The sequence below is a fragment of the Mastomys coucha genome, unplaced genomic scaffold (genome assembly GCF_008632895.1).
Source record: "Mastomys coucha isolate ucsf_1 unplaced genomic scaffold, UCSF_Mcou_1 pScaffold13, whole genome shotgun sequence".
NCBI lineage: Eukaryota > Metazoa > Chordata > Mammalia > Rodentia > Muridae > Mastomys > Mastomys coucha.
Genome location: NW_022196895.1, coordinates 40,301,472 through 40,327,128, shown reverse-complemented (window position 1 = coordinate 40,327,128; position 25,657 = coordinate 40,301,472). Strand labels below are relative to the sequence as shown.

General features: G+C 38.4%; 1 protein-coding gene across 5 annotated transcripts in view; it reads right to left on the bottom strand.

Moving 5' to 3' along the window:
- Positions 1–380: 380 nt before the first annotated feature.
- Positions 381–25,657, bottom strand: part of Myot (myotilin) — a 45,911-nt gene continuing 20,634 nt past the window's right edge. For 3 of the 5 annotated variants that reach the window (XM_031365607.1, XM_031365608.1, XM_031365610.1), the window contains exons 2-10: positions 15,359–15,780; positions 11,082–11,256; positions 10,185–10,286; positions 8,095–8,144; positions 7,425–7,557; positions 5,979–6,186; positions 1,798–1,963; positions 1,171–1,304; positions 381–1,006 (exon numbers count right to left, since the gene is read on the bottom strand). In XM_031365607.1, coding sequence (XP_031221467.1) covers positions 834–1,006; positions 1,171–1,304; positions 1,798–1,963; positions 5,979–6,186; positions 7,425–7,557; positions 8,095–8,144; positions 10,185–10,286; positions 11,082–11,256; positions 15,359–15,711 — 1,494 coding nt within the window. In that variant the 5' untranslated portion in view covers positions 15,712–15,780 and the 3' untranslated portion in view covers positions 381–833. Of the gene's footprint in view, positions 1,007–1,170; positions 1,305–1,797; positions 1,964–5,978; positions 6,187–7,424; positions 7,558–8,094; positions 8,145–10,184; positions 10,287–11,081; positions 11,257–15,358; positions 15,781–18,592; positions 18,678–25,657 lie in introns of those variants that run through there. The other 2 variants (XM_031365606.1, XM_031365611.1) reach the window with 2 other exon arrangements.

Here is a 25,657-nt window from a genome sequence, read left to right as displayed (position 1 = left end):
AGGGGGGGCCACAAAATTAGACATAGCAAGTTATTTGATTTGGAAAACATAGGAGGCAAAACATGCAAGCAGTTTTTGACATTTACATGAAATCTACAAAACTGAGAGATGACCTTTGGAGATGGTGCTCATTCCACTGAGTTTGTTCACAAACTGAGGACTATGGTTGGTGTTACTGTGATTGTCTTTGAAGTATAAGTCATGGGAGGCATTTTCAGAGGGAATGCCTAAGTTGTGAGCTTCATGCCTTCCTGGGGAATGACAACATTTCTGTGTTTTGGAATTTGTTATTCACAGGTTTTTCTGAGTGTCTTTTCACATATAAAAAGCACAAGTTTGATCAGAAAGATCATTCTAGACTCTCATGAAGATGACACAAGTTTGTCTTAATTACTCAAATTTTATTCTCTTTTGATGTGAAATTGTGGAACACTCAGATAATCTATATCATGTTAGTATTCCTATAAGAGAGAACAGGTAAATAAATGTTTGTTAAGCAATACCCATAAACCTTACTGCAAGCATTAGTGGTGTTTAAAAAGTTTCTGGTTCATAACTCCTAGTTGTTAAATAACTTTCAGTGTTAAGATACTGCATCTTAAAACAGTCTCTTACAATACAAACTCATATACTTAGTTTACTGTTGGCTTCATAGGTCAGAGGAACAGACAGACTGTGCCAGAGTCAGAGGGTAAATAACATTCTAAATGTGAGTTAGTTATACAACCTAAGTAAAGCCACAATCTGTTAATACAGCCATGGATCTTTTTTCCCACAATGTTATTAGATATACTGGTAGTTGTGACGTTGCGTTTTCTCTGTGGGCAAAGTTATTAAAGTTCTTCACTTTCGTAGAGTCCAGATTGAGCTGCCAGGCGCTGAAATTCTCCTTCAGGGTTAAAAGCTTGTTTCACATCCAAACCTTTCCCATTTAGTGCTAAATATTTGCTGAACGTTGGTCGGACACGCAGCTGCTTAGGAGCCGGAAGGGTTTGGTTTGGACGAGCTGAAATAAATAAAACTTAATTCAGATGAGTGGTTTAACATACCAGTTGAACTTGATAGATATGATGCGAAAATGATTGTGGAGGGACATGTCCCATCTGTCACACAATTCTGAGTCAGGAGTTTCTCAGTTTCCTGGTTACATCCGGTTGCTCCGTGACATACCTGTGACATCTAATCTTGTGTTACACGTGGTCACACCAGCTTCATTGACTGCTGACACTGTATACCACCCAGCATCCTTCTTGTTTACATCTTTTATCAGTAAAGTTACTCTTCCGGCATTATCATGATATAAGCTGGAAAGAAGCAGACAAAAAAACAAAGGGTCAGGAATTACAATTTTTTTTTATTAATCTGGGGTGAAAGTTTAAATGATATTGCCACCTTATAGAATCTAACTAATAAGAAATGGCTGTTAAGAAATTCCAAGACCGTGTCTAATCAGTGCCATGTAGTTATTGATTTTTCCTAAGTTAGGTACCACACCTATGAGCGGAAGTACAACTTGGTAGTAGGATATCTGCCTAGCATGCACAAGACCCTAGGCTGGATCTCTAGGAAACTCTTACGCACTCTCTCTTGCTCCCTCAAGTAATTCCCTTTTAGTCTTTCTATGCCATTTCTTTTGTATAGTAATCGTTCTTTACTGCCAACAAAAGATGAATTCTAGGCTCTTTTGTGTATTATTTTTAGGATTACTTGAATATGACTTAAATACGTATTAAATACATAATTGTGTAATTTATATTCGTAGCGTGTGTAAAAAGCATAAAGACAGCCATGTCTCACCTTATCCGATCGGTGTTGAACTGGACCATCTCGTTGTTTCTTTTCCAGAAAAGCTTTGGTGGAGGGATAGCTGAGATCTGACACTCTAGCTTCACTGTCTCTCCCTCGAAGACCTTTTTACTCTGTGGTTTGAAGATAAACATCGGTGCTCTTTTATGCTCTTTTGCTGGATATTGGTAGGAAAACCATAAAGGCGATATTAGGCCAAATTCAAATATTATGAAATTTGTACTTTAACATTAAAGCTTTAAAAAGCAACGTCAAAATTGGAAACTTTTTTTACTGTTAGATAAAATACTCTAACATACATTATTATCTTACGATATCCAGAGTTCTTAAAATGGAATATAATGATTTGTTGAAATTATAAGCATGTTTATGCAGATGAGTCATTTCATCTACAGGGAGGCAGGGTGCATGATGGGAAGAGTAGCAGGCAACTACAGTTCAGATCCCTACTGGGGGAATGCAGCTTAGCAGTGGAGGGTTTGTCTTGCCTTGCAGGCTTGTGGGCTCCATCCTCAACCCTACGAAACAGAATCTCTACTTGTCTCCATGAGCCATTGGAACATTTTTGTCTCCTTTCTCTGGGTCTCAGTTTTATACTTTTGCTAACTACCCCCTCCAAAATGCCAGAATCAAACCAACTCCAGGTGGTAGTGACAGGTCTGTCTGACTAAGACAGAAGAGATACTTTGTAAACTGATAATAACGAGTCAATGAGCATCAAGAAGAGATACTTTGTAAACTGATAATAACGAGTCAATGAGCATCACACCACCTGCAACACGGAGAAATAGGAAGTGGTGACTTAACACTGAAGCTGGCGTTTCTAAAGGAGAAAGGAAGAGGCTGGATGGATTTCAGCCCAGGGCTCTTTCAGCTGGAATAGGGCATTTCTTGTGAAGCTACTAGCATAAATGTGATTAACCCAAAGCTTAATAGCATGAAGTGTGTGTGTACTGGGTGTGCCTATCTGTCTGTGTTTTATTTTCTGTTTGCTTTGGTTGACTTCCCTCAGTAATTAAGCATGATCTTAAAGATCTTTCATTGATTTATGCAGACTATAAGCTCAAGAACATTGTCCACCCTTTTAACCCAATCAGGCTTTTTATAAAGCAAACAATGACTTATTAAATATTTCTTGTGAGATAATAGCTTAATGCACTAAATATGATATATTTAAAGTACTTAGATTGTAAGATTTAAAAACTGGACATGAGGTATTAGAGAGCTATATTGCTATAGTGCGAGGTAGGAGTTTGTCAGACCGTTTTCCCAAATGAATAGGTTTTTTGGGGGGTGAGGGGAGGGATGTTTATAAGTGGACACTACTTTCCTTGTAAATATAATATAGTGGACAGCTAAAAATTAACACCCACTCTCCATTTTTCAAGTATGAATTCACATTATGACAGTCTATGACCACTCAGCATCAGCATAAGTCAGGCTATAGAGCAGATTGATTGTTAGACTACAGTTTCTACTTTGGCATTCTCTTCCAGCGATATCAACAAATGCATATATTATTTTATTTGCTCCCTCTAAGATGATAAACTCTTCTCCCTACCATGCTCAGCCACGTTCATTGCTGCTCTGTCAGCAGCTAGAAAATGGAAATAATCTAAATGCCCTTCAGCTGACAATCGGCTAATGAAAACGTGTACGTGTATGTTACTCAGGTGGAATGGAGAATAATAATGATATTTGCAAGTAAGTGGATGGAATTAAAAATATATGATATGGAGTAGCCCAGACCCAGGAAGAAAAACTTAGTTATTTCATATGTGATTTTTTTTTTTAATTCCAAGTCTTAAGATGTGAGTATATAACTTGGAGTAACTGCAGAAACCAGGAAAGTTAATAATAAAAAAGACTATGCAGGTGAGCAGAAGAAGCCCTAGAGAGGGGAAATAGCAGGAATGAAGGGGTGGAAAGTTCCCATCCAAGGACTGGCTTTCATAATACCAAAGGGAGCTATGCAAACCAGCCAAAGAGTGAAGCACACAATAGTCCTACATGACTCTGATGAACAGCAACCAGCAATCCAAGATATTCCTAAAGGTGCAGTAGTGGCACTCATGGGTTGGCAGTAACCAGCAGCTCTCTAATTGGACTCGAGGAAACCATATCTGGTACTGGAAGCCTAGCCAGCTACCTGAGACTAGTAAGTTCATGGATCTTAGAAAAGAACATACAGCCATCGCTTTTCTAAACCAGCATAATTTTTCACTGTACTCTAAATACTTATCTTTGTGCCCACAGACAAATGTAACTCTCACCTCGCATCAAAGAAGCTTTTATTTGCAGTAGATTGAGATTATAATTAAACCCCACACCCGGTCCAAATACAGTGAACAGCACACTGTGAGGTATACCGCCTCAATGAATACATCTAGCCCACAACTCCTGCACCGAAAGCTCAGGGAACATCTCAGAGAGGGGGACAGAGAGACTGTAGGAATATGAAGTATGCTGTGATATTGTGTCTTGCAGTCTAGAAATATACAGAGCCTTTGCTCCTGAAACCTCAACATTATGGCTGCCCACTAAGACCTGAACAAAGGGGACACCTTGTTCTGATGTACTAACATAGAAGGGGGAAGCCTCACAGGGCTCCACCCTTAGACCAAGAGCTATAGGCAATTGTTGACTGCTGAGCGAGGGAGAACTGGTCCTCTTTATTTTTTAACTTTGAAAAATATATATTTTAATTAAAATATAGTTATATCACTTTTTCCCTCCTTTCTTCCCTCCAACCCCCTAATTCCCATTATTTCCCCCCTCCACTCTCAAACTTAGAGTCTCTTCCTCCATAATTACTATTGGTATATGTATATGTATAATTTTACTAATACTCTGATAAATAAATTCTCCTTTTAAAAGTCAAGCCATTTTTCTATTTAATGTTTTTCATGCATTTCAATTTTATTAAAAATACTCCTGTATTTTTAAATTTGATTTATTTTTAATTAGTTATTTTATTTTTTACATCCCAAATGTTGCCCCCTCTTCCAGTTCTTCCTCCCAGAATTCTTTACCCCATCTGCCTCTGCTTCACCTCTGAGGGGATGCTTCCCCCTCATTCCCCCTCCTGGGCATTCCCCTTCCCTGGGACATCAAGTCTCTATAGGATTAGGCACATCTTTTCTCACTGAGGCCAGACAAGGCAGTCCTCTGCTACATTGTGTGTGTGTATGTGTGGGGGAAGGCTGGAGGGCTCAGACCAGACCATGTATGCTCTTTGGTTGGTGGCTTAGTCTCTGGGATATTCCAGGAGCCCGGATTAGTTGACACTGTTTGTCTTCCTATGGGGTTGCTATCCCCTTTGGCTCCTTCAATTTTTCCTCTAACTCTTCCATAGAAGGTCCCTGAGCTCACTCCGATGGTTGGCTATGAGTATCTGCATCTGTCTTAGAGATGGTTTTCTTGAAGGATGAGCCCCCTAAAGTTAATTGTAAAATACCAGCTGATAAGCTCTGAAATTCTGTACCTATAACCAATACTAAACAGATTCAGCAGGACATCTATCTGTCTTTCTGTCTGTCTGTCTATCTATCTATCTATCTATCTATCTATCTATCTATCTATCTATCTACCTACCTACCTACCTACTATATATCTACAACAATCATGGAAAAGGAGGCCACAAATTTGAGAAGATCAAGGCAGGGGCACAAGGGGGTTAGAAGGGGAGGGTAAGAGGGAGGAAAGGGAAGTCAGAAATGATGCAATTATATTTTGAAATTTTCAAAGAAGAGAAAGACTGAGGAAGCCCTGGGAAGCAAGCCAGCCAGCAGCCTCCTTATGGCCTCTGCTTCAGTTCCTGCCTCCAGGTTCCTGATTCAAGCTTCTGCTTTGGCTCCTTTCAATAGATTTTGACTTGGGATATGTAACAAACAATTTCTTCATCCATCTCCCAGTAATTAAATTGAAATAAAATTGTATTATTGCCTTATTACTGTTTTAGAAAGAACTTGTGATAAACCTGTCATTCTCATCTCAGTGTTTTCCCCTACATATCTTTTTGTTGTTGTAAGTATAGGCTGGCATTGCATTAGATTCTGTAGATGTTAACCCAAGTATGAAGTCCTCTGGGCTTTCCTTTTAAAATATTTTCCTTTGTGACTCTCTTTCTTTTTCATCCACACTGCCTTTGAAGGATCTCTTTGGAGGCTTACCCAGAACATCTAGCTGCACCGTGAAGGTGGCTTCTCCAGCCCTGTTCCTGGCCACACATACATACGGCCCTGCATCTGATGCTCTGACCACTTCGAAGATGAGAGAGTGGAAACCCTTCTCAGACACAATCATTTTGTGCAACTCATCTGATTGCACTGGTCTCCCATTTAGATACCATGACACATCAGGGGCTGGCAGGCCACTCACCTGGAAACAAAAGAGAGAAATTTTCTATCTATGATTTTAACAACTTTATCATCTGGATTTTGGGGTTGAAAATGCAAAGCAGGAGTTTAAGAATATATTTATTGTAAATTTTTGTTGTGAAATTAAAAACAAGATCAGTATTGCTTTTAGGCTATTTCAGAACACATAATCTTTCAATTAAATTCTTTCAAAGACAACCTCAGTCTCTTTAAGACCTTGTTTGGTCACTTTATCTAAAACATTAATTTATGTCTCACATCCCACAAGGAATAGGGAAGCAATGACTAGCCTAGGTAAGGGTGACACCAGATAAAATCCCACAGGCAAGTATGTGAGGCTTTCAACTTAATAAATAGCTTTTGGAAACAGAACTCTTGAGCTGCAATTTTGTATATGAATGTTAGTTCTGCGAGTGTTTCTGTATAAAGACATTCAACCCTAATAGAATAAGATTCCTCTTATTGACAAGGAATCTGGAAAAATATTTTATGAGAACGGGTTCTCAGAATGTGATATGGCACCTTTTAAAGCACTGTCCTAGCCTGAAGACCTGGAAAAAAAGAAAGCAGGGAGGCTTGCAGTGGTTAATGGGCAACTACAGGTTTGTGCAGATGAGACAACATAGGCTTGTGTGTGTGTGTGTGTGTGTGTGTGAAAGAGAGAGAGAGAGAGAGAGAGAGAGAGAGAGAGAGAGCGAGCGAGCATGTATGTGTGTGAGTATATAAGTGTGTGAGAGTATATGAGTGTGTATAAACATATGTGTGAGAGTCTGAGTATGTGTGTGTGAGAGTGTGTAAGTGTGTCTAAGAGAGAATGTGAGAGTATGAATATATGTGAATGTATGTATGAATGTGTGTATGTCTGTGAGTGTGTGTGAGTGTGAGTATGTGTGTGAATGTGTAAGTGTATATTTGTGTGTCCCCAGTACCTATGTTTACTCAGTTAACCTTCCTAACTTTATAGCAAAAGTATTCTTTCTTAGTACCATTTTATGGATGAGACAACAAAACATAGAGAGGTTAAATAACTCGTCGACAATTTTGCCTCTGAAAAATGACACAGCCAAGATTTCACCTTGTGTCAACTCAGCTTCAGAATTCGTGTTTCTTTTCATTGTACATAATGTTTTTTTTTTTTTCCAAGATGTGTAGCAAGCTGTAAAAGTTTGGGGAAAGGAGCATTTCCATGAACTTAGTGTCCCATTGCTAAAGTATCTTTAGTATTTAAAAAACTCTTACTTTAAAGTCCATTCTGCAAAATCTTCCTTCTTCGATGGACATGTTTTCTGGCACTTGAATGAAGCGTGGTGGGTAAAACTTCTCCTGGATGGCATCCTGGTCATTTGCCTCTGCTCTGGAGGATGATCTACTTCTACAACAATATTTTAATAATGATTTGAAGCAATGTCCTTGCTTTTCAATTCACATAAGACAGTTTGGTCATCATGCTACGAAGTCCAGAGCCTCTGGTTTGGTCTGATGGCACAGTGACAGCAGAGAGAGGCCTTATGGCTGATTATTCAGTGACTTATTTGATTACTCGCAGACATATACAATTTAGACACATCTGGTACAAGTTGAGCAATTCTTTCCGTTTTTATAGTTCCTTAAATTGAGTAGTATGTACCTCATAGTTAGTACTAGGATTTCCTTGTTGTGACAGTTATTTAACATGGAACCATCGTCCTGAGTATTTGACTAAAATGTTTTTAAAAATTCCCTTTGAGGTAGCTCTGAAAATTGACATAGAATGTTTTTTAAATGTCATCTTTGATTCTGGGAAATTCACACTGTGTTTTGAAAGAGTACAGAAAATGTGAAGGCTCTATATATGTATTATATTTTAAGTGGAAAACATTTTAGATGGCAAAATATAATATCTCTCTCTATACAAATTAAACAAAATTACCTTACTTGTGATGTGGGAACTTGCAGCCGTACATGTTCTGGGTTATGCTGCTTGAGATTAAAAAATAAACAAAAAGTTAACATGCAATTTGTCCTTTTAAATGAAACAAATAATTAATTACAGTTGAAAAAAGTTTTCTGTTTTGTCTGTGACTTGTTTAGTATATCTGTCATTTAAAATGTAGCAAATTAACTGTCTATCTCTTTAATAAGAACCCCACAGAATTAGTAAGATGGATTCAGATTTATGAAAATCAGCTGGCCCCAAGTGTGATGGTAGCTTAATTTTCAAGACTGTTTTATGATAAAAGGTGACGTGTCTCTCTGATGTGTTTGACATGGGGACAGACAGTACAGGTTGTCCTTTAGCAATGCAGGAATAGATATGAGGTCACTTGTACTGGCAGGAGGCAGAGGGTATCAAGCTACTGCCTGGCAGTTCCACCATAAACAGTAAACACATATGAGACTGGAAAATACTTCTCCTTTTAGCTCATGGCATAAAATCCCATTGGACATCCTGAAATACAGATAAAACTATAAAAAAATTGAAACATGAACTAGTTCCTGCTTAAGAAAGGGATATTTACCTTTTATGATTTTATATTGAGTGCCAGAAAATTATTTCTATTAGAGAATAAAGATGATGAATAATGTTGATGAACATTATAACTGAATCAATTGATTACATATTTAATGATTGCTTTGTATAACTATTGCTGCGTTTATTACAGTGGGAGAGTGAAGAAAAGTTAAAATATAGTCTCAGGACAAATACCTCTGAATATCTGTGAGAAGGATACAGAAAACCCGAGTACAAAAATTTATTTTGAGATGAATTTCTTAGTCAATGAATTTTGACATTTTAAAACAATTTAAAATTTTTGGATAGTCTTAAGATTCCTTAAATAAAATGTCAAAACAACTTATCAATTGAGCAAACACTATCATTTTTTTAGCAAAATAGCAAAAAAAATAAAAAACCAACCCAAAATCAAACCTAATAATTTAATAAAACTAACAATCTTCAAAAAAATTTAAAACAAGCTTTTGGTTTCATTATATTATGTTCAGAAACAGGGCCTTTCAGTTAAAGTTCTAGCATCATTATATTTCTGCTACTATCTCCTTGTTCCAGTCCTGTCATCTTCCTTTCAAATACTGTCATAAGTATTAACTAACTTTCTGAGTATTTTCAAGTAGTAGATAGAGTAGAGATGTTTTATTCTGGCTGTGCTTGCCTATGCCACGATCAGAGTTCATCACAACAGATGCTCCATGTAAATATGTTGACTGGTAGATGAATGAGTGAATGAACTGCTCATTGTCTAAGGTCTAGTTCTTGCCCCCACTAGACTCTGCTCCATCCTTTCTAGTTGGTCTAGTTGCCTTTAAAAGAAACAAATATCTTTTGTTCTTATTTCATGTTTGTTTTCACTGTAAGTTTCCAGCTCCATTCCTGTTGCTCATTCTCTTTGTAGACTACTTAAGAGACTGTAATAGGCTGCTTCCAGAGAAAGACAGAAAGGGTGATAGCCCTTCAGCTTGCCTTTCCCACTTTACATGTGCCTTTGAGTTAAGTTACATGTTACCGTTAGGCTGGTCAGGTGTAAGTCTGTGTGTATGCACTTTACTCTGAAGATAATCCTTGCTTTGTTTTTGTTTTTGTTTTGTTTTGTTTTTGCTTTGTTTTGAAAATGAGCTTCCATTATCTGTGTATATCTACTACATTCTGAATTAATCCTTGTTTTCTTTTGTTTTGTTTTCTTTTGAAAATGAGCTTTCTCGTTAATCTTAGAGATGTTACCCAATAGAGTTATTTTATTAGGTTTTTTTTCAGCAAGAAGTGTGTTTAAATTCAGGAGCATGACAGAAGGAAGTAGATATGCCACAAATGCAGTTTAAAACATCAAACAACTTATTAATTGCAAAAAAAGGTGCTCCAAACGGGCCAGAGTTGTCTGCCTCTGTAGTCCCGGGGACTTGGCAAGCTGAGAAGGGAGGGTCAACTAAGCTCAGCCATAGGGCTGAAGGTTCTGTCTCAAAAGGAAAAGCAAAGGCCATAGTTACATGGCAGTCATTTTAATTTACCTGTGGCGAATCTTGAACATCACTGTTTTGAGCTTGAAACACAGCTGCAGCGTTCTGCGGTCCTAACAACCTGCGAGCCATCTTCTCCTCATAGGTCAGTCTCTAGAGGACAGTGATGAGATTTAGTAAGAGGCATTTGAACAGGCACACCTCTAAAATGCACGTCTCTATGTCACAACTTCAAACTGTAGACCCGGTTTTTTGAATTATATTCTCCATTTTTTCCCCAAAGAGCCTTGTTGTCAAAGACGAGTGGCTAATTCAATTGTATCTTAAGAGCTTATATGATAATTACAGCTGTCTTAATTTGTCTGTGAAAATGTACATTAAGGGGGAAATTTTTAATTGATGGATAGTACTTTTCATTAGTTGCTTGGTAAGCAGAAATTTTATGAGAAGGTAATAGTGATGAATTAATTAAATAACATATTCATTGAGACATGATTTCATGGAGCACAGGCTTACTTGGATCTCAAAAGTCAAAGTTGACTTTCAGTTACTGGTCCTCTTGCCCTTTTCAACCTCAAGGGCAGCGTTAACAGAAGTGTGCCAGAAAAGCCTATACAAACACTCATTTGAGAGAATTATTGGAAGACAAAAATTCCATTGTTTATGTAGGATACTTAGGGTAACTTCACATACAGTAATAAGGAATTGCCAGCAAAATGTTCCTTTTTTTTTTAAAGCAAATCCTATATCTTGCTGCTTTTAGGGGCATAGATCTATGAGAGACTGAAGTAACTCTTTTAATATGGAGCTGTGTTGGGTATCAATCTTATGTTAGATAAGTGTTCTACCAGTAAGCTCCATTCTCAGCCTCAGAACTTTTTCTTATTGAAGTCAGGTATGTAGCAGACCATTAACCATGGCCTTCTTTAAGAAACAGAGTTCGCTCACTTGGTTTCCGTTATGAAGAAGGTTGTCTTTGCATTTCAGCTTTCTTTCCAAATCCTGAATCAACGCTTCTTTTGATCCTTGGATTTCATGGTCAGGAGTCCTTGGAGTAGGCTTGGCATTTGCAGCTTGGGATGACATGGCATTTGCAGGTTGGCTAACAGAGGATTGTTGATAGCTTTAAAAAAAAAAAAAAGAAAAAAATGAGAAAGAAAATGATAGCATTTACTTCATTTTGTAATTGCTTTGTTTTTGAGAACACCAATAATCCTAATAACAGGCAAAATGGATATAAACATGGCTACTGCCTTTATCTTCTCTCATGGTAGAAGACAATTATTCCTTTTTTTATTAGACATTTTCTTTATTTATATGTCATATGATATCTCCTTTCTCGGTTTCCCCTCTGGAAAAAAAAGAAAAAAAAAACACAGCCTTGTTCTCTCCCCCCTTCCCCCTGCTCAACAACCCACCCTCTCCCACTTCCTGGCCCTGGCTTTCCCCTACAATGGGGCATAGAACCTTCACAGGACCAAAGGCCTCTGGTAGGAGACAACTGTATAGTAGGAGGAAGGATTTAGATACAAGGAGGGCATTTGGAAGAGTTCACCTAAAGAATGAGATGGTTAAACGAATTTTTCAGTCTTATTGTTGGATTTCTTTGTGATGGAGAGGGGGTTATACAACAGTGGTGTGCTTGAGCTACCTCTCCTGGGCTTGAGAGAGCTGACTTTTTAGAATCTCTTTCTAGCAACCTGTGATCTCAGACTAGAGTTTGAAATTGATGATGTGAAAGTATTTATACCAAGGAAACTGATGAACGTCACCAATCCTGGCTTCTTTTAGAGCTGACTTGACTGACCGGCACACCATCCACGTTTTGTGTGTTGAGGAATATTCTTCTGTTCCTCAATGGGACCTCTGGCTTTCTTATTAAGTCCCAGTTCCAGTTAATTTTATAACTGGGAAAAAAGTGATCCAAGCCAGTGCATAAAAATAACTTTTAAAGTAATGATGATCTATTCAGTATTGCTAAACTGATTTTTTTTTGGTCAGGGAGAAGAAGGAATAATTAGAGGTAGATAGAGTATGAAATATAACTTTTATAAAAGACTGGGAAAAATTACACCAATCTAAAAATAGTTTGAAAAGTTCAAACTCTTATATAATATTACATTCTTAAATGTTTATTTAAGGTATTTTAATCTCTCTCCAAGTTTCCACACTGATATTGGTAAAGAGCAGAGCAGCAGTTAAGGAGTCCTGTATTTCTTGATGTTGGGGAGCTCAAACTTTTCCTAGAATTTTACAATGTTTTAACTTAGTTTGTTGAGGTAGAACCATATGTGGGCAAATTTGTATCATTCTAATTAATAGGAGGAGACTGGCCACTGCTCTAATGAACACTTGATGATGATCCTGATAAATGTTCTCTAGTCATCCAGATCCAAATGAGATCAAGATTCATAAAAGGACTTGTTAGCTCAGAGGAAATGAAAGCCAAGTAGGGCCAGAGTGTTTGCATTGTGGGCCGGGGGACGTGGAGACAATCCTAGGGCCAAAAGTAAATGTGATGAATAGCAAGTGCCATTATTCATGACGGTGCCACCAATATAAACCATAGGGATGGGAGATACTGTCAGCTGAGTGAATGGATTTTTCTTTAAATTGTGGTCAAGATATACTGTTTTAGAAGCAGATGGAACCCATTCTCCCTTTACATTTAGATATTTTGGTTTTCTAGTTGTCCCCATCAATCCTTAACTAAAGTCTTATTTGCTCAAAACACCAAATCAATCAAATATGTAACTAAATAGTGAGCCCGTCTCTCGATTAAATTCCTGGACCAAAGTGACAGAATTTTCTTGGCCCCTCAATATTTCTGCAGTGCATGTCATGATAATTGCCTATAATGACTTTCAGCTCTAGAGTCCCATCTGTTGGACAGCCGCATGTGCTTGGTAAAGTGAAATAGAATTAGACAATTCTGTTCTCACCATTATACTTCATAGAAAGCCTGAGGGATTGATAGCCAAGCCTGAGAACCTTGGTCAGTTGACTCCCTACATACCCTCACTGTCTGCACATTAGATGGTGCATGCACTAGACTTCAAATCCATTCTTACTTATAAACTAGTATTGTACATTCACACTGCTTTATAGGTCCTGCTCCTATCACTGACAATCCTGATCCTGAAATATGCTACAGCTCAGACGACTGTTTTATCTAGCAGGCTCTTTGCTGAATGCCTCCTAGCAAGCACATTGGAAGGAATGATTAGAATTAAAGAATTCCCCTTACTTTCCACCCTGCGTTTTGATCAACTGCTAAAACTTTGCCTAAGAGCTCCCTGCTATTGAGCAGCAGAACAAGACCTTCCAGTGTCCTTAGGTCAGAAACCAAGGGATTATTTTAGAAGACAGAATCTTGAGCCCATCATAACAATGAAAGAATTGTGCACAAATGTTCAAAGGGCCAGGGCTTTCCACCCCATACAGCTGGACTCAGAATGGGTATCAAGTAGCAATGGCAAGATTAGAAGAGTTATCTATAGATGCTGAGAATGGAACAATTAAAGCTGGACTTTTGATCTCTGGTTTGGGGATCTAGATTTTCTTTCCTTCCTTCTTTCCTTCTCTCTCTTCCTCTCTCTCTCTCTCTCTCTCTCTCTCTCTCTCTCTCTCTCTCTCTCTCTCTCTCTTTCTTTCTTCTTTCCTTCCCCTATTTTTAGTTTTGCCTAAAGCTAGGTATGTGGTTGAGGCTCTGTGAATACTTGTTTGATCACATTTTTTTTCCTGAGCAGAATTAGAATAGGATTGAAAACATTACTAGGGAGAATATTACGGTCAGAGTGGATTATCTATTTAAAAATCATGAAATAAGAAACATGGAAATACTAAGAAGCTACATGGAAAATCATATTAGTCATTGTGAAGAAGAAAGAGCTATGGAATGAGCATAGTGGGAGGTTGTGTGGAGTGGTAGTACAAAGTGTCCTATTAAAATGTTAAGTCAAGACTATGAGAATGCTATATTCCAGTTCAGGAACTGTTTGCCATCTGCCATTATGCATAATTCAATATAATATCTATAGGTTTCCAACATGTTTTTGAATGTCTTGACTTTTATTTTTAAAAATAGGGAATAGGTTCACTACAAGTTGGACTGATGTGGTCAGTTAAGCTGCTTTTCTTCATTTCAACCAATACTATAATTTTTAGAAATACTAGCTCAGCCATCTTCCTTGCTGAACACTCTCATACAAATAGTTATCAGAACCTGACCCATGCTCTTATCTATAGGCTAATATTGTACGTCTACACCGCTCTATAGATCCTTTGTCTATTCAATATCAAACAACTCTCTAGAGAAGACAGAAGTTAGCAAGAATTCCAGTAAGACTCTAAGAAGTCATGATCCACCCAACAATGCTTGAGATGCCTCTGATTTAATCTCTGATATTCTCAACAGCCAAGAACTATGAAAACTGATAGCCCTAAATTTAAATAAGTACAAAGTATTCAGTTCAGGTTTTAAAAAAAGCTCAAGTCCACATGGTACTCTTCCTCGGCCAAGTTCTTCCAGGACAGTCTCCAGCCGTGGAAATATAGTGCATACTTGCATAAGGCTCTAGGTATTTGCTCCTGAATTTAGATCATCCAACAGGTCGTGGGTTCACTTACCCAAACAAACTTTAAAACTGTGAGACTTCATCTGTTCCAACCCCTCCTCTGATCCCAGTAAAAACAATGGATACAAGTGACCGTCTGAGTTCCAGACTTTTAAAATGTGTTAATTTTAAATTATATTAGCCAAGTGGATAGTCAGGATTAGAGGGAGAAATGGGTAGGAAGAAAAGACTATGACTGAGAAGAAACTTAATAGCCTTTGCTCATGCCGGAGGAAATCCTAGCCATGGAGGAGCAGACAGGTGTTCGGCATCCCAGCCAAACTAGACCTCAGAGGAATTAAATTTGCAGTAAGAGGAACTTAGCTTAGAGCTAAGCAGAAAGATCATCATCTCCTGGTATGTTAGAAATCTATTTTTTTTTGTTCTTTCTGAAGATGATAAATAATAGGGACACGATTGCATGGGATAATTGGTAATTTGAGTTCCACTCAGCCTGGACACTGAAGAATGGGTTAGATGACTTCTTACTGCCAGTCACCTGGCTCAGTGAGACCGAAGCTCACACTATCGTTTTGTGTGCTAAGGAAGAACAGCACCACACCCCTGGATATAGCTCACAACCCATGCAGAGTACACAGATTCACTTACTTGGAGTCCACAGTGGATGGGAGTTTACTGTTACTGTAATCAGGTTGAGACGGTAATATAGAACTGAGGAAGCTGGCTGGGGACTGGTTATAGGTAGCAGTCAGCTTTTGGCCAGGGTTGGGGCCAGCGAGCTGCTGGGAAGCCGGATAAGCAGAGGAAGACACGGTGATGTGAGAGCTCACGGTGGAGGAGGCAGAAAATCTCTGCTCTGTGCACTGGCGAGGCTGGATAACGATGGAAGACTGTTTGGTCTGGCTAGGGAAGCTGGAGACTTCCGGTCCTGGAGGCTGCAGTCTGGAGCCGCATGGATTCTGGGACTGGATGAAGTGTTTTGGACGTTCGTAGTTAAACATGCTTAGCCGGTATATGGAAGATGGATTTGCTCACAGAAGGATAGAATCCCCGACCGCAGGGTGGCGAGCCTGGAATTACAGAAAGGCTGCAGTTAAGTCAGAAGCAATCTTAGTGTGGCCCTCTTTGCTGAGATCTCTAGAACACCACTGTACTCCTAATGTTGGTGGGTTTCTCTTGAAGAATATTATTTCTGAAAGTGAGAAAATAATTAAGTTACAAGTTTTGTACAAACCATATTGTTTATTTGACATTGTCAACAAAAGCTATGTGCTTTTAGGGTTGCTTCAAGGTAGAGTTTTCCTGGCTTCTCTCTTTTCTCTTTACCTCCATCTTTGCACAAGTGACTTCCCTTCCCACAAGCAGTTCTCAGCCTTCTTAATGCTGGGACCCTTTAATACAGTTCCTCATGTTATGGTGACCTCACCACCATAAAATTATTTTTGTTGCTACTTCATAACTGTAACTTTGCTACCCTTATATAATTGTGATGTAAATATCTGTGTTTTCTGATGGTCTTAGGTGACCCCTGAGAAAGGGTCCTTGGACCCCTCTGAAGGGGTGGTGAGCCACAGACTAAGAAGCACTGACTTAGACTAAGTAAAAATTATTCAGAGTGCTTATCTCTGGGTGTAAACGTTATGAAGACGTTTCAAAATATACACCACAAGTTTTTCCAAGGAGCTATTTTTGAGAAGAAATTCTTTTGATGCCACTCACTGCGTTAGATCTATAACCCCATGATGAACTTCCGTCCAGACACTGCGGACTCCTTAACCTCAGAGATGTAAGGATTTAAAACCAATAGGTGTTAATGTGTATCCATCTTCATCAAGACAGATTCTTCCCATTTCCCATCAGAGTATATTAATAACCCTTTTGATACACCAATTAGCATTAATGTCTATTTGCCTATTCCCAATTTCAAAAAGTAAAATGAACATCCGATTTATTATGACCATTTGGAATTGTTCTTTCCTATCACAGCTCACTGCCTGTTCTTCTCCCCTTGATTCCATATTGATCATACAATCGAAGTAGATGCTAATTAAGGGCAGACTCTGTGCTTGCTTGCCTCTATATGTATAATATTTATTACAGACTGCATTTGCAAAGGTGAATGTCATTTTTCTTATGTTCAGATTACACATTCTCGTTACTGATCTTAGTGGTCTCTTTAATTATCTAGTCTATTTCATTTGTTTAAACATGCATTGTAGACTAATATTGAAATCATTATATTTCCACTTAATTGTTATTTTCCATGGCAACCAGCACATGTGGACATAGGTAAAACATCCATGGAACTAGCCTTTCAGTAAAGGAGAGATGGATGCTATTTCCAGTACTCATCTCTGGAGTGAATGGCCTTTATGTTTTCTTACAGCAGGCCCCATTTCCCCTCATTTTGCTGTTAAAATCCACACGCTGGGTTATCTCTGACTCTGATTTTCCCCATCCCTATATTAAATAAAGGCCAGAACACTGCACACAGCAACTGGTCTTGCAATTACTGTAATACCCTCTGCTTCAATTCAAAACACCAGGTGACTTAATTAAAAATATATTATTTTGCTTCACTCACTATGGAGAAACCATTTGATTTATTATATCTTAATAAGTCAAATGTTTAGCTGCAAAGTTTCCCAAATTGCTTATCCATTGAAACTGGTTGCTGTATAATTGTTTGTGTCACAACCCGGAGGAAAATACTGTTGATGATTCATCCAGACCAAGTCACTTCGTCCTAAGGTTTTGCTGGCAGGCTAGAGTTCAGTTAATATTACAAGAACAAAGCTACAAGGGAACTACATAGCAAAAGGACTGCGGTGAGAAAGAACACTTGAAAAGTTATACAGTCCCTGGTTTCGAATTTATGCTTGCAACCAGAGTGCACTGTAGAAGTGAGTTACATGATTTTAATTGTCAGGGAAAACGTTCCGGACAGTGGGGGCCACTTTAATAGAAACCTTTGTTTCCTGAAATAAAAAAGCTTTATTCTAAGACAGCTGTTTTTAGAGCTGACAGGTCACTTTGCTGAATCTAAAGTTTTGGTTCTTAATTTTCTCTCTGGGCAGGAAAGTTAAATTAGGCTGATTCCTAAGAGCAGGTGACCAACTGCTTGAGACCTAGGCTGGATATATTTTCCAAATAGGACTTCTGAGGCTTTTTTTTTTTTTTAAAGACATTTTCAAAATGTGGACTCTTGTAAGCATTTTGATATCAGTTTCTTTAGTTAGTAATATTGTTATTTTTTTTACAGCTCAAGTAAAGTTGCACTGTTTCAAAAGTTTTATTTTTCTCATCGCAGCATTTCAGAGATGTTTATGCAACATTGATGAAGGAGTGTGTCTCTAGAAAACTTAGTTCCTTGTCTGCAATGACTGTTCCACAGTTCAGTTCTAACACAGTGTTCTTTATTCCTGCTAGTGATATGTCAACTTTAAAGACTATAAAGAAAACATTCTGCCATCTCATAATATGAAAACAACTCTTTAGAAGTTTTTAATTTAATAGCTAATATTTGCTAATATTAACCATTAGAAGTCCCTGAGTACAACATAGACTTTCACGAAAAGACAGGATCAAGGCCACCGTATAGGGTCACAATTACAGTCAGATCAAATGAGCCTTTTCAAGGAAAAGTAATACTTTAAAATAAGGACCCCCAAATTCCTTGCCTGTATCCTCTGCACCAACCCTCCGGTGTCCGTGGACTGGATAACTTCCTTTATCTTTAAAACTTTGTGCACCATTACAATACCATAGTGGTCAGGTTTCTTTTTTTAAAAAATCTGAGGATAACCTTTGTATATACTCCTCTGATTTGATTAAAAAAACCCCCAAAGCTCAAACCATAGCATAAATAAAGAAGGGACTCACCCTTAGCTCAGAAGGGGCCAGCCCGTCTCAACCCACTACTGAAGAGAAGGGAGAAGCATCTCCTTGCTCTGTCTCCTGTGGCTCTGAGCTTAGTGTCACTATGCCCTGACTTTTATCAGCTGCCAAACTGACATCTGATGTGCTTCCCGTCTATCGACCTATGCTGGCATGTCAAAGTAAGAGTCCACAATCTAAACGATATCTGACATGTCTTGGTGATACTTCAGGAGTGGGATTACATGGACTTCTTTTGCAGACCTCTTTATTTTAGACACGTATTTTGACTATAGGCTAGCAAGCAAGCTCATATATATATATATATATGGTGAAAGTGGTAAGCTGGAAAAAAAGGAGAAAGTGGAAGAAAATTTGAGTTTTACGTGTATTTAGGTGGGGGTTTTGAATCTTTCCTGTTGTGGAGACAAAGATGAAAGGAGAGAGAAGACTGAGGGTGAATTTTTCTTCTCTCGTGAGAGATTAGTAGGGGGGAGAATGCAAATTGATTTGTGCACCACCCTGCATCTGAGACTGGCTCCTTTTTTTTCCAGTGCTTAATAAGAATAGGGGTGGAGTCTGATTCCAATAGTTGCGGAAGGAGGTGTGGTCAGGGCATGTGCCAGATAGTGGAGACGTAGTGGCATCTGACCTGAAGATAGACATGTGGAAAGGGTCATTTAGTTACCAAGTTTTCTGAATGCCTGGCATATATCCACAAGACCCAGCATTTTTATTTTCAGAGGTTTAAAACTCTTCACCAACCAAATAAATCAGATTAAATTTATCACTGCTTTTTTGACCCATCACTTTACACTGAACACAGTTTCCTTTCCTCTCTTCTCCTGTCATTTCCCTTCCTTCCTTCCTTCCTTCCTTCCTTCCTTCCTTCCTTCCTTCCTTCCTTCCCTCCCTCCCTCCCTCCTTCCCTTCCTTTCTTCCTTCTTCTCTCTCTCTCTCTCTTTCTCTCTCTCTCTTTCTCATTCTTTCTTGTCTTGGAGAATGTTGCATTGTTTAGGTTTCTATTTTTGTACAGGCATGTAAATATCTACAGAAGAAGCAATCTTTAAATCAACAGAGGTGGTGGCATGAGGTGGATGGCCTGAGGATCAGGCCAATCAATCAGGGCTATTTGCTTTCAATGGCTTCAGTTCTCCTAGTTCACAGGCAGGCACTTAAATCTTGTTTTCATTAGCACATGCATTAGGGTCCAGCTAATATGTATTTGGACACATGTGAGTCATATAAAATACTTCCTAATAGCCAGGCCTGATGTTATACACCACCAGTTCCAGCTCCTCGGGAGGGTGAGATGAGAAGATTGCTTGAGGTCACATTTGAAACAAAAGCCCCCCATAACTGACCATGTCCATATGCCTTGTACTGCTGTTCAGGGAAATGTGGGTAATTTCTGTTTCAGGTCATGACCACTGCTTAGTAGAAAAGTATGTTGGACCTGACTTGATGTGTAGGTGGTTGTCTACAGAATCTTATTTCAAGAATCTCCCAAAATATTTGAGCATATCTGATCTCTGATATCACAAATTTCTTCTAGAGGGACAAAACCTTCCAATCCAAAATATCCAAGACTTAAAAATGTGAGTGACATAAAAATAGGAAGAGCCAGGGCACACAGTGTTTTATGTAAGAGATTATTTTAAGCATTTAAATGGGCTACAGGGTGGTTGACATTTGACCTGCCTGAAAAAAAAATTGGTTTGGACAAGGAAGAGGAATATGATGGTTTGTATATGTTTGGTCCAGGGAGTAACTAGGAGATGTGGCGGCCTTGTTAGAGTAGGTGTGTCACTGTTGGCATGGACTTAAGACCCTCACCCTCACTGGCTGGATGTCAGTTTCCCACTAGCAGCCTTCAGATGAAGATGTAGAACTCTCAGCTCTGTTTGCATCATGCCTCCCTAGATGCTGCCTTGCTCCCACGTTGATGACAGACTGAACCTCTGAACCTGTAAGCCAGCCCAATTAAATGTTCTTTATAAGACTTGCCTTAGTCATGGTGTCTGTTCACATCAGTAAACCCTAACCAAGACAAGGAGCTATTAGATTTGTGGTGTCTCAGAGTTAATGTTTAAGATATACCTTACAGCCAAGGGCAGAGGATGTCAATGACAGGTCCCTATACTCCTAGTTTTGTACAGAGTGGCTTCTAATGTACTATAGTTGAGAAGGAATTTTAGCCCCATGCATCCTCTGTCTATCAGGTTTTGCAGGTTCTTATGGCTAGGTATTTGTAAGATGTGATACATGTGATAATCTCAATTACTCAAGACAAAAAGTTCATTCTGCACTAGCGAATCAGTGGATAATTTAGGAAGAGTTAAGTGTACTGAAGAGCTTTATGTCAACTTGACACAAGGGCCAGAACTCAGTAATATGTTTTACTAGTACGTGAAAGCCCTGGGCTCTGTGCTCAGAATTTCATACAGAATTTTGTAAGCTGAGTGTAGTGATTCAAACCTGAAATTACAGCTCACGGGAGGTGAGCAGAAGGATCAGGAGTTCAGCTATGTATAAACTGGAGGCCAGCCTGTGCTACATTAGACTCTGGCTCAAAGTAGAATAGCATGGAACAAAACAGGGTAGAACTTGACAGAAAAGGACAGGAGAAGACAGGACAGGACTGGACAAGACAGGACAGGACTGGACAAGACAGGACAGGGCAGGACAGGACAAGATGGGGCATACATTGTATGAATATCTGAAAATCAAGATTAAATGATGAATTGTTTAAAAAGCATAAACTCAGACTTTAGCATAAGGTTAGATGTTAGATTTTAATATTTGTTGTCCACTCATAGTCAATTATTTTTCAGGAAAATTAAGCAATAAAATATATAGAAAGTTATGTGTCTGTTTTTATTTTACTCCTTAAGAAATAAGTTCATTTTATACTTCTTTTTCTTGATTTGTGAAGATCCCATTAAAAATAACTTATTCGATAAATAAAAATAACCTTTTTCTTTTATAGTTACTCAATTTTTTACTCAGCACAGTGCTGTCATATAATTATAAAATGACCACTAAGTTCTTGTCCTTATAGCCATGGATTGGCAAATCTTCTACATATGGAGTAGCAGATTTTAACCCTCATATAAGTGTCTTTTTGCAGTAGATGACAGTTAATACAGACCCACAGAGAGTAAGAGACTCTAGAGTGATAATCTCTAAGTAGGACATCTGTATTATACCCCTCTTCCCAAGGCTCATGGATTATCACAGAGGAGAAAGCAGAAAGACTATAAAAAAAAAAACCAGAACTAGTAAACATTTGAAGTGAAACATTATATGTTGGACATTATAAGGATATTGTACACATGTCCTCAGAACAGCTGTGAGTGTACAAGACATGAGCAAAATAAATTCAGCAGAAATTCCAGCATGAATGGAGGAGGAGCTCATAAAATCCTACCCCTAGCTATCAGTGGCCATTGGAGGCAAGAGTATATTTTCTATAAGGATGAGGCCTCTGTAAAGCTACTCCAGTAGATAATCGAGTAGATATCTACTCCAGTAGATAATCCTACATCCATAAACATACAGACAGTACGGAGTAGACTCAGTGGGATTTTTTTTTTTTTTTTACATTTTTATTCTATACATTTAGCCAGATGAAAGATGCAGGAAATAAATCATTTCAAATCTGTTATAAATTATGGATATATAACATGGACTGAATTAACAAAGAAGGCAAAAGCTAATTCTTCACTCCTTCTGCAGGTGAACGAATCACTAGTTCACCACATACTGATTTCATTAAACATATTTCTTAACATCATTCTATTCAAAACTAGATTGGTTGTTTAGAGGCATAATTTGTAAACCAAGACGACCACATTAAATGAGCTTTCACAAATATTGGCTTTTTGAATTTCTTAGAAAACAATGACAAGCTTCACCGTCAAAGCCTGTATACTCCTTTAGTCTTTAAGGAGAGAGTACAGGCACACCTCTTCTCCCTCTGTGTGTGTGTGTGTGTGTCTATAGGTACTAGATTATATTCTCAAAGCACCACATATGAGCCCAGTTAGAGACAATCTCCTTTACTCAAGTCATCTCCTGAAGGATATGATGGCTTAGGACATCACTTAATAGAACCATCTGCTGACTCTACAGATACAAAACTGTCAGAAATACTCCTTGGATATTCTGAGTAACTTTCCAACGTTGTAAGTTTGATGACGCAGTATCAGGCAACCTTTAAAATCAGGGGATATGTTTTGCTAGGGCATGGATCCCGAATGTAGTTCAGCTAAGAGAAAGAATGCCAATTCATGCTGGCATGTGCAATTGAACTAACATGCAGGTTCCATACCAGTCCTGCGGTTGGTTTAGGTACAAGGTTTTCCTGTTCACAGGATCCTCATATGTCATGGAAGGAGACACTAGGGACAGAGTAACTGCTATTACTTCTCTGTGTTGTTGGAGGCATTTAGAATATAAGTAGAGACTTGTTATGAGGCTAGTTTGCAGCTTACTCTGGTGGGATTGCTCTGCATATAAGAAAACCTGTCCTTCATCCACAGGAAAAACTTTGGCCTAGGGACAGCCTGCAATGCAACTGTATCGTAATTTTAAGCCATTTTACTTGAGTATTCAATTTTTCATAAAAAAATTAGTATACCATATTTGGGATATTATTTTACATTAAACAAACTTCAAATTTACTTTAAATTTGTTTTGAGTTACTTACTTTGGGCTTATATTTGTCAACATACAGAAGGCTATATAATGGGAGATATAAATTGGTCCCTTGAATACAAATATAGTTCTGAGAACATTAAATAATTTGATCATTTGTAAGGTGGCTTAACATTAACTTGTAAGTCTTAATTATCTTTAATAGTTTACAATAGTTATTAACTTTATAAAATTAGAATTTTATAATTTCATCACTGTTAAGTTTGAGCTTTAAAAATTATGTTTTAAGTTAAAGATCCTTTAATATCAAAATAAATTTTAGACCATAAATATACTCCACAGAGAGTCCAGGAACCCCATTTTACAAAATGCCATAGTTTTGGTTTTGGTTTTGGTTTTGTTTGTATATGACTGACTCAGTTTCTATAAATAACTAAAACTTAAGAAAGTTAGCAAAAACATAATAGATAGACATATGTCTTTATACCAGTTTCTGCCTGACCAGGCTATTGTAACATTATGAATTTATAAGCCTCAATTATCAAATATATATTGTTTTATGTGCCATTTTCCATAAACCTTATGGAAAATGGTTTAGTGCTTATTCATGGTTTAGTGCTCATCTCTTATTTTTTACTCTCAGGACAAAAATCACCATATAAAATTCATCTTAGTCCAAAATTTATTGGAGGCCTCTGTTCCCTCTTTAATATTAGGAAAATGAAATGAAACAAACAGTTTTGGAGCCTAATTTTGCGTTCTGAAATGAAGGAGGTGACAAACAGCTCAGTAGGATGGGGAGCTTTATGGGAGCTGCCAAGATTGGTTTAATTACATGGTCATATTAACTAAAATGGTGGGTAAGTTACGTGGCATTTCCTCTCTGTAACCTGAGTAAAGATGGTAGCCAACTTACATGGTTACTTTTATACTGATGAACTTATAACCAAGATGGCAGCAAGCCACATGATTGCTTTATCTCAATGGTGATCACACTTTTTTCATATTTATTTTCTTCAAAAAAATCTATTTTCCTAAATAAGAGATGAATCCAAGTTACATATAGAGTATGCAGCAGCCAATTAAGATTACCTATGAATATCAGTGTGCTTTAAAAAAGAGAGAGCACATTAATTTGGAACCAATCAAATTAATGGATTGGTTTTGAGAGGGAAGGTGGGGTGGATTTGATCAAAAGACATTTTATTCCATTAGGTGGGACCTAAAGGAGACATAGGGACTCCTCTTCTTTGAGATCTGCAGCTCATATGCACATTTTACAGGAATGAAACATACTAGGAGGAACTTATGGAATAATAGACATATGTGCTTGATAGTATTTGAGGAAAGCAAGCTTTCCAGCAGTGTTTCTTATGCTAACAACATGGCTTCCTTTGCCTGTCATTGTGCTTTTGTTGAATTTGATAACCAGGAGACAAAAATCCAGAGAAGATTCAACTCTAGCTTGTATGTGATCAAAATGATTGAATCCAGATGTTTCCAGTAGGTTGCTAGGGAGATGTCCATCTCTGATTGCCACATTAATTCCTGCCTTGCAACTGTTGACAATTATGTAGAGACAGAAGAATCTGATTGAACTTTGAGGGCAAGTTAAGTACTACTCTCCTGAGATGGAGGCTTGCCGCAGGAAGAGATACAGAGAGAAGGATAAACTAAGAACTGCTTTGCAACACTGAACACACTGTGCCTCTTTTCTCAGCCTTGGTTTTGTCGGGTATCAAATGATCACACACTTTCTATCTTCCCAATTCCTTCTTCCCCCCTCTTTTTTAAAGTCTATGGTTGAATGTATAAAACCCAACCTCTGCTGTGCAGTATGAATAGGTCACCATGGTGAACACAGGAACTTATACAAGTGGATCCCGACAGGCTACTGCACGGGTTCTTCATTTGATTAAAGAAGACAAGAAAACATGGTATCGAGCCAGTTTCATAACACCTAGAGGAAGCTCCACTCCCAGGTGCTCTGACACACTCAGGATCAGAGGTAAGCAGGAACCAACATCTGTCCCAACACTGGGAGTAACTGGGACCAGCAGAACCAGGCATACAGGAACTCCGCCAGCCCAGTGACTCCTGTTCCTTCCGGTCTGTTCGGGTTAGTGTTCTGAGCAGACCTTGGGCACAAGCTCTGCAGCCAGTCCCACAACTCGCAGAGAAAGTCACACTCCCAGGTGATTTAACAAGCCCAGGATCCCAGGATCCCAGAATCACAGGATCACAGAGACAGCTTGATTCTGAGGAGTTCTGACACAACCAGGATCACAGGAAGGACAGGTTCCAGTCAGATTTAGCAAGGTCAGGTAGCACTAGAGTTAATGCCGGGGCGGGGGGCAAGCATAAGAAAATAAACAACACAAACCAAGGTCACTTGCCATCATCAGAACCCAA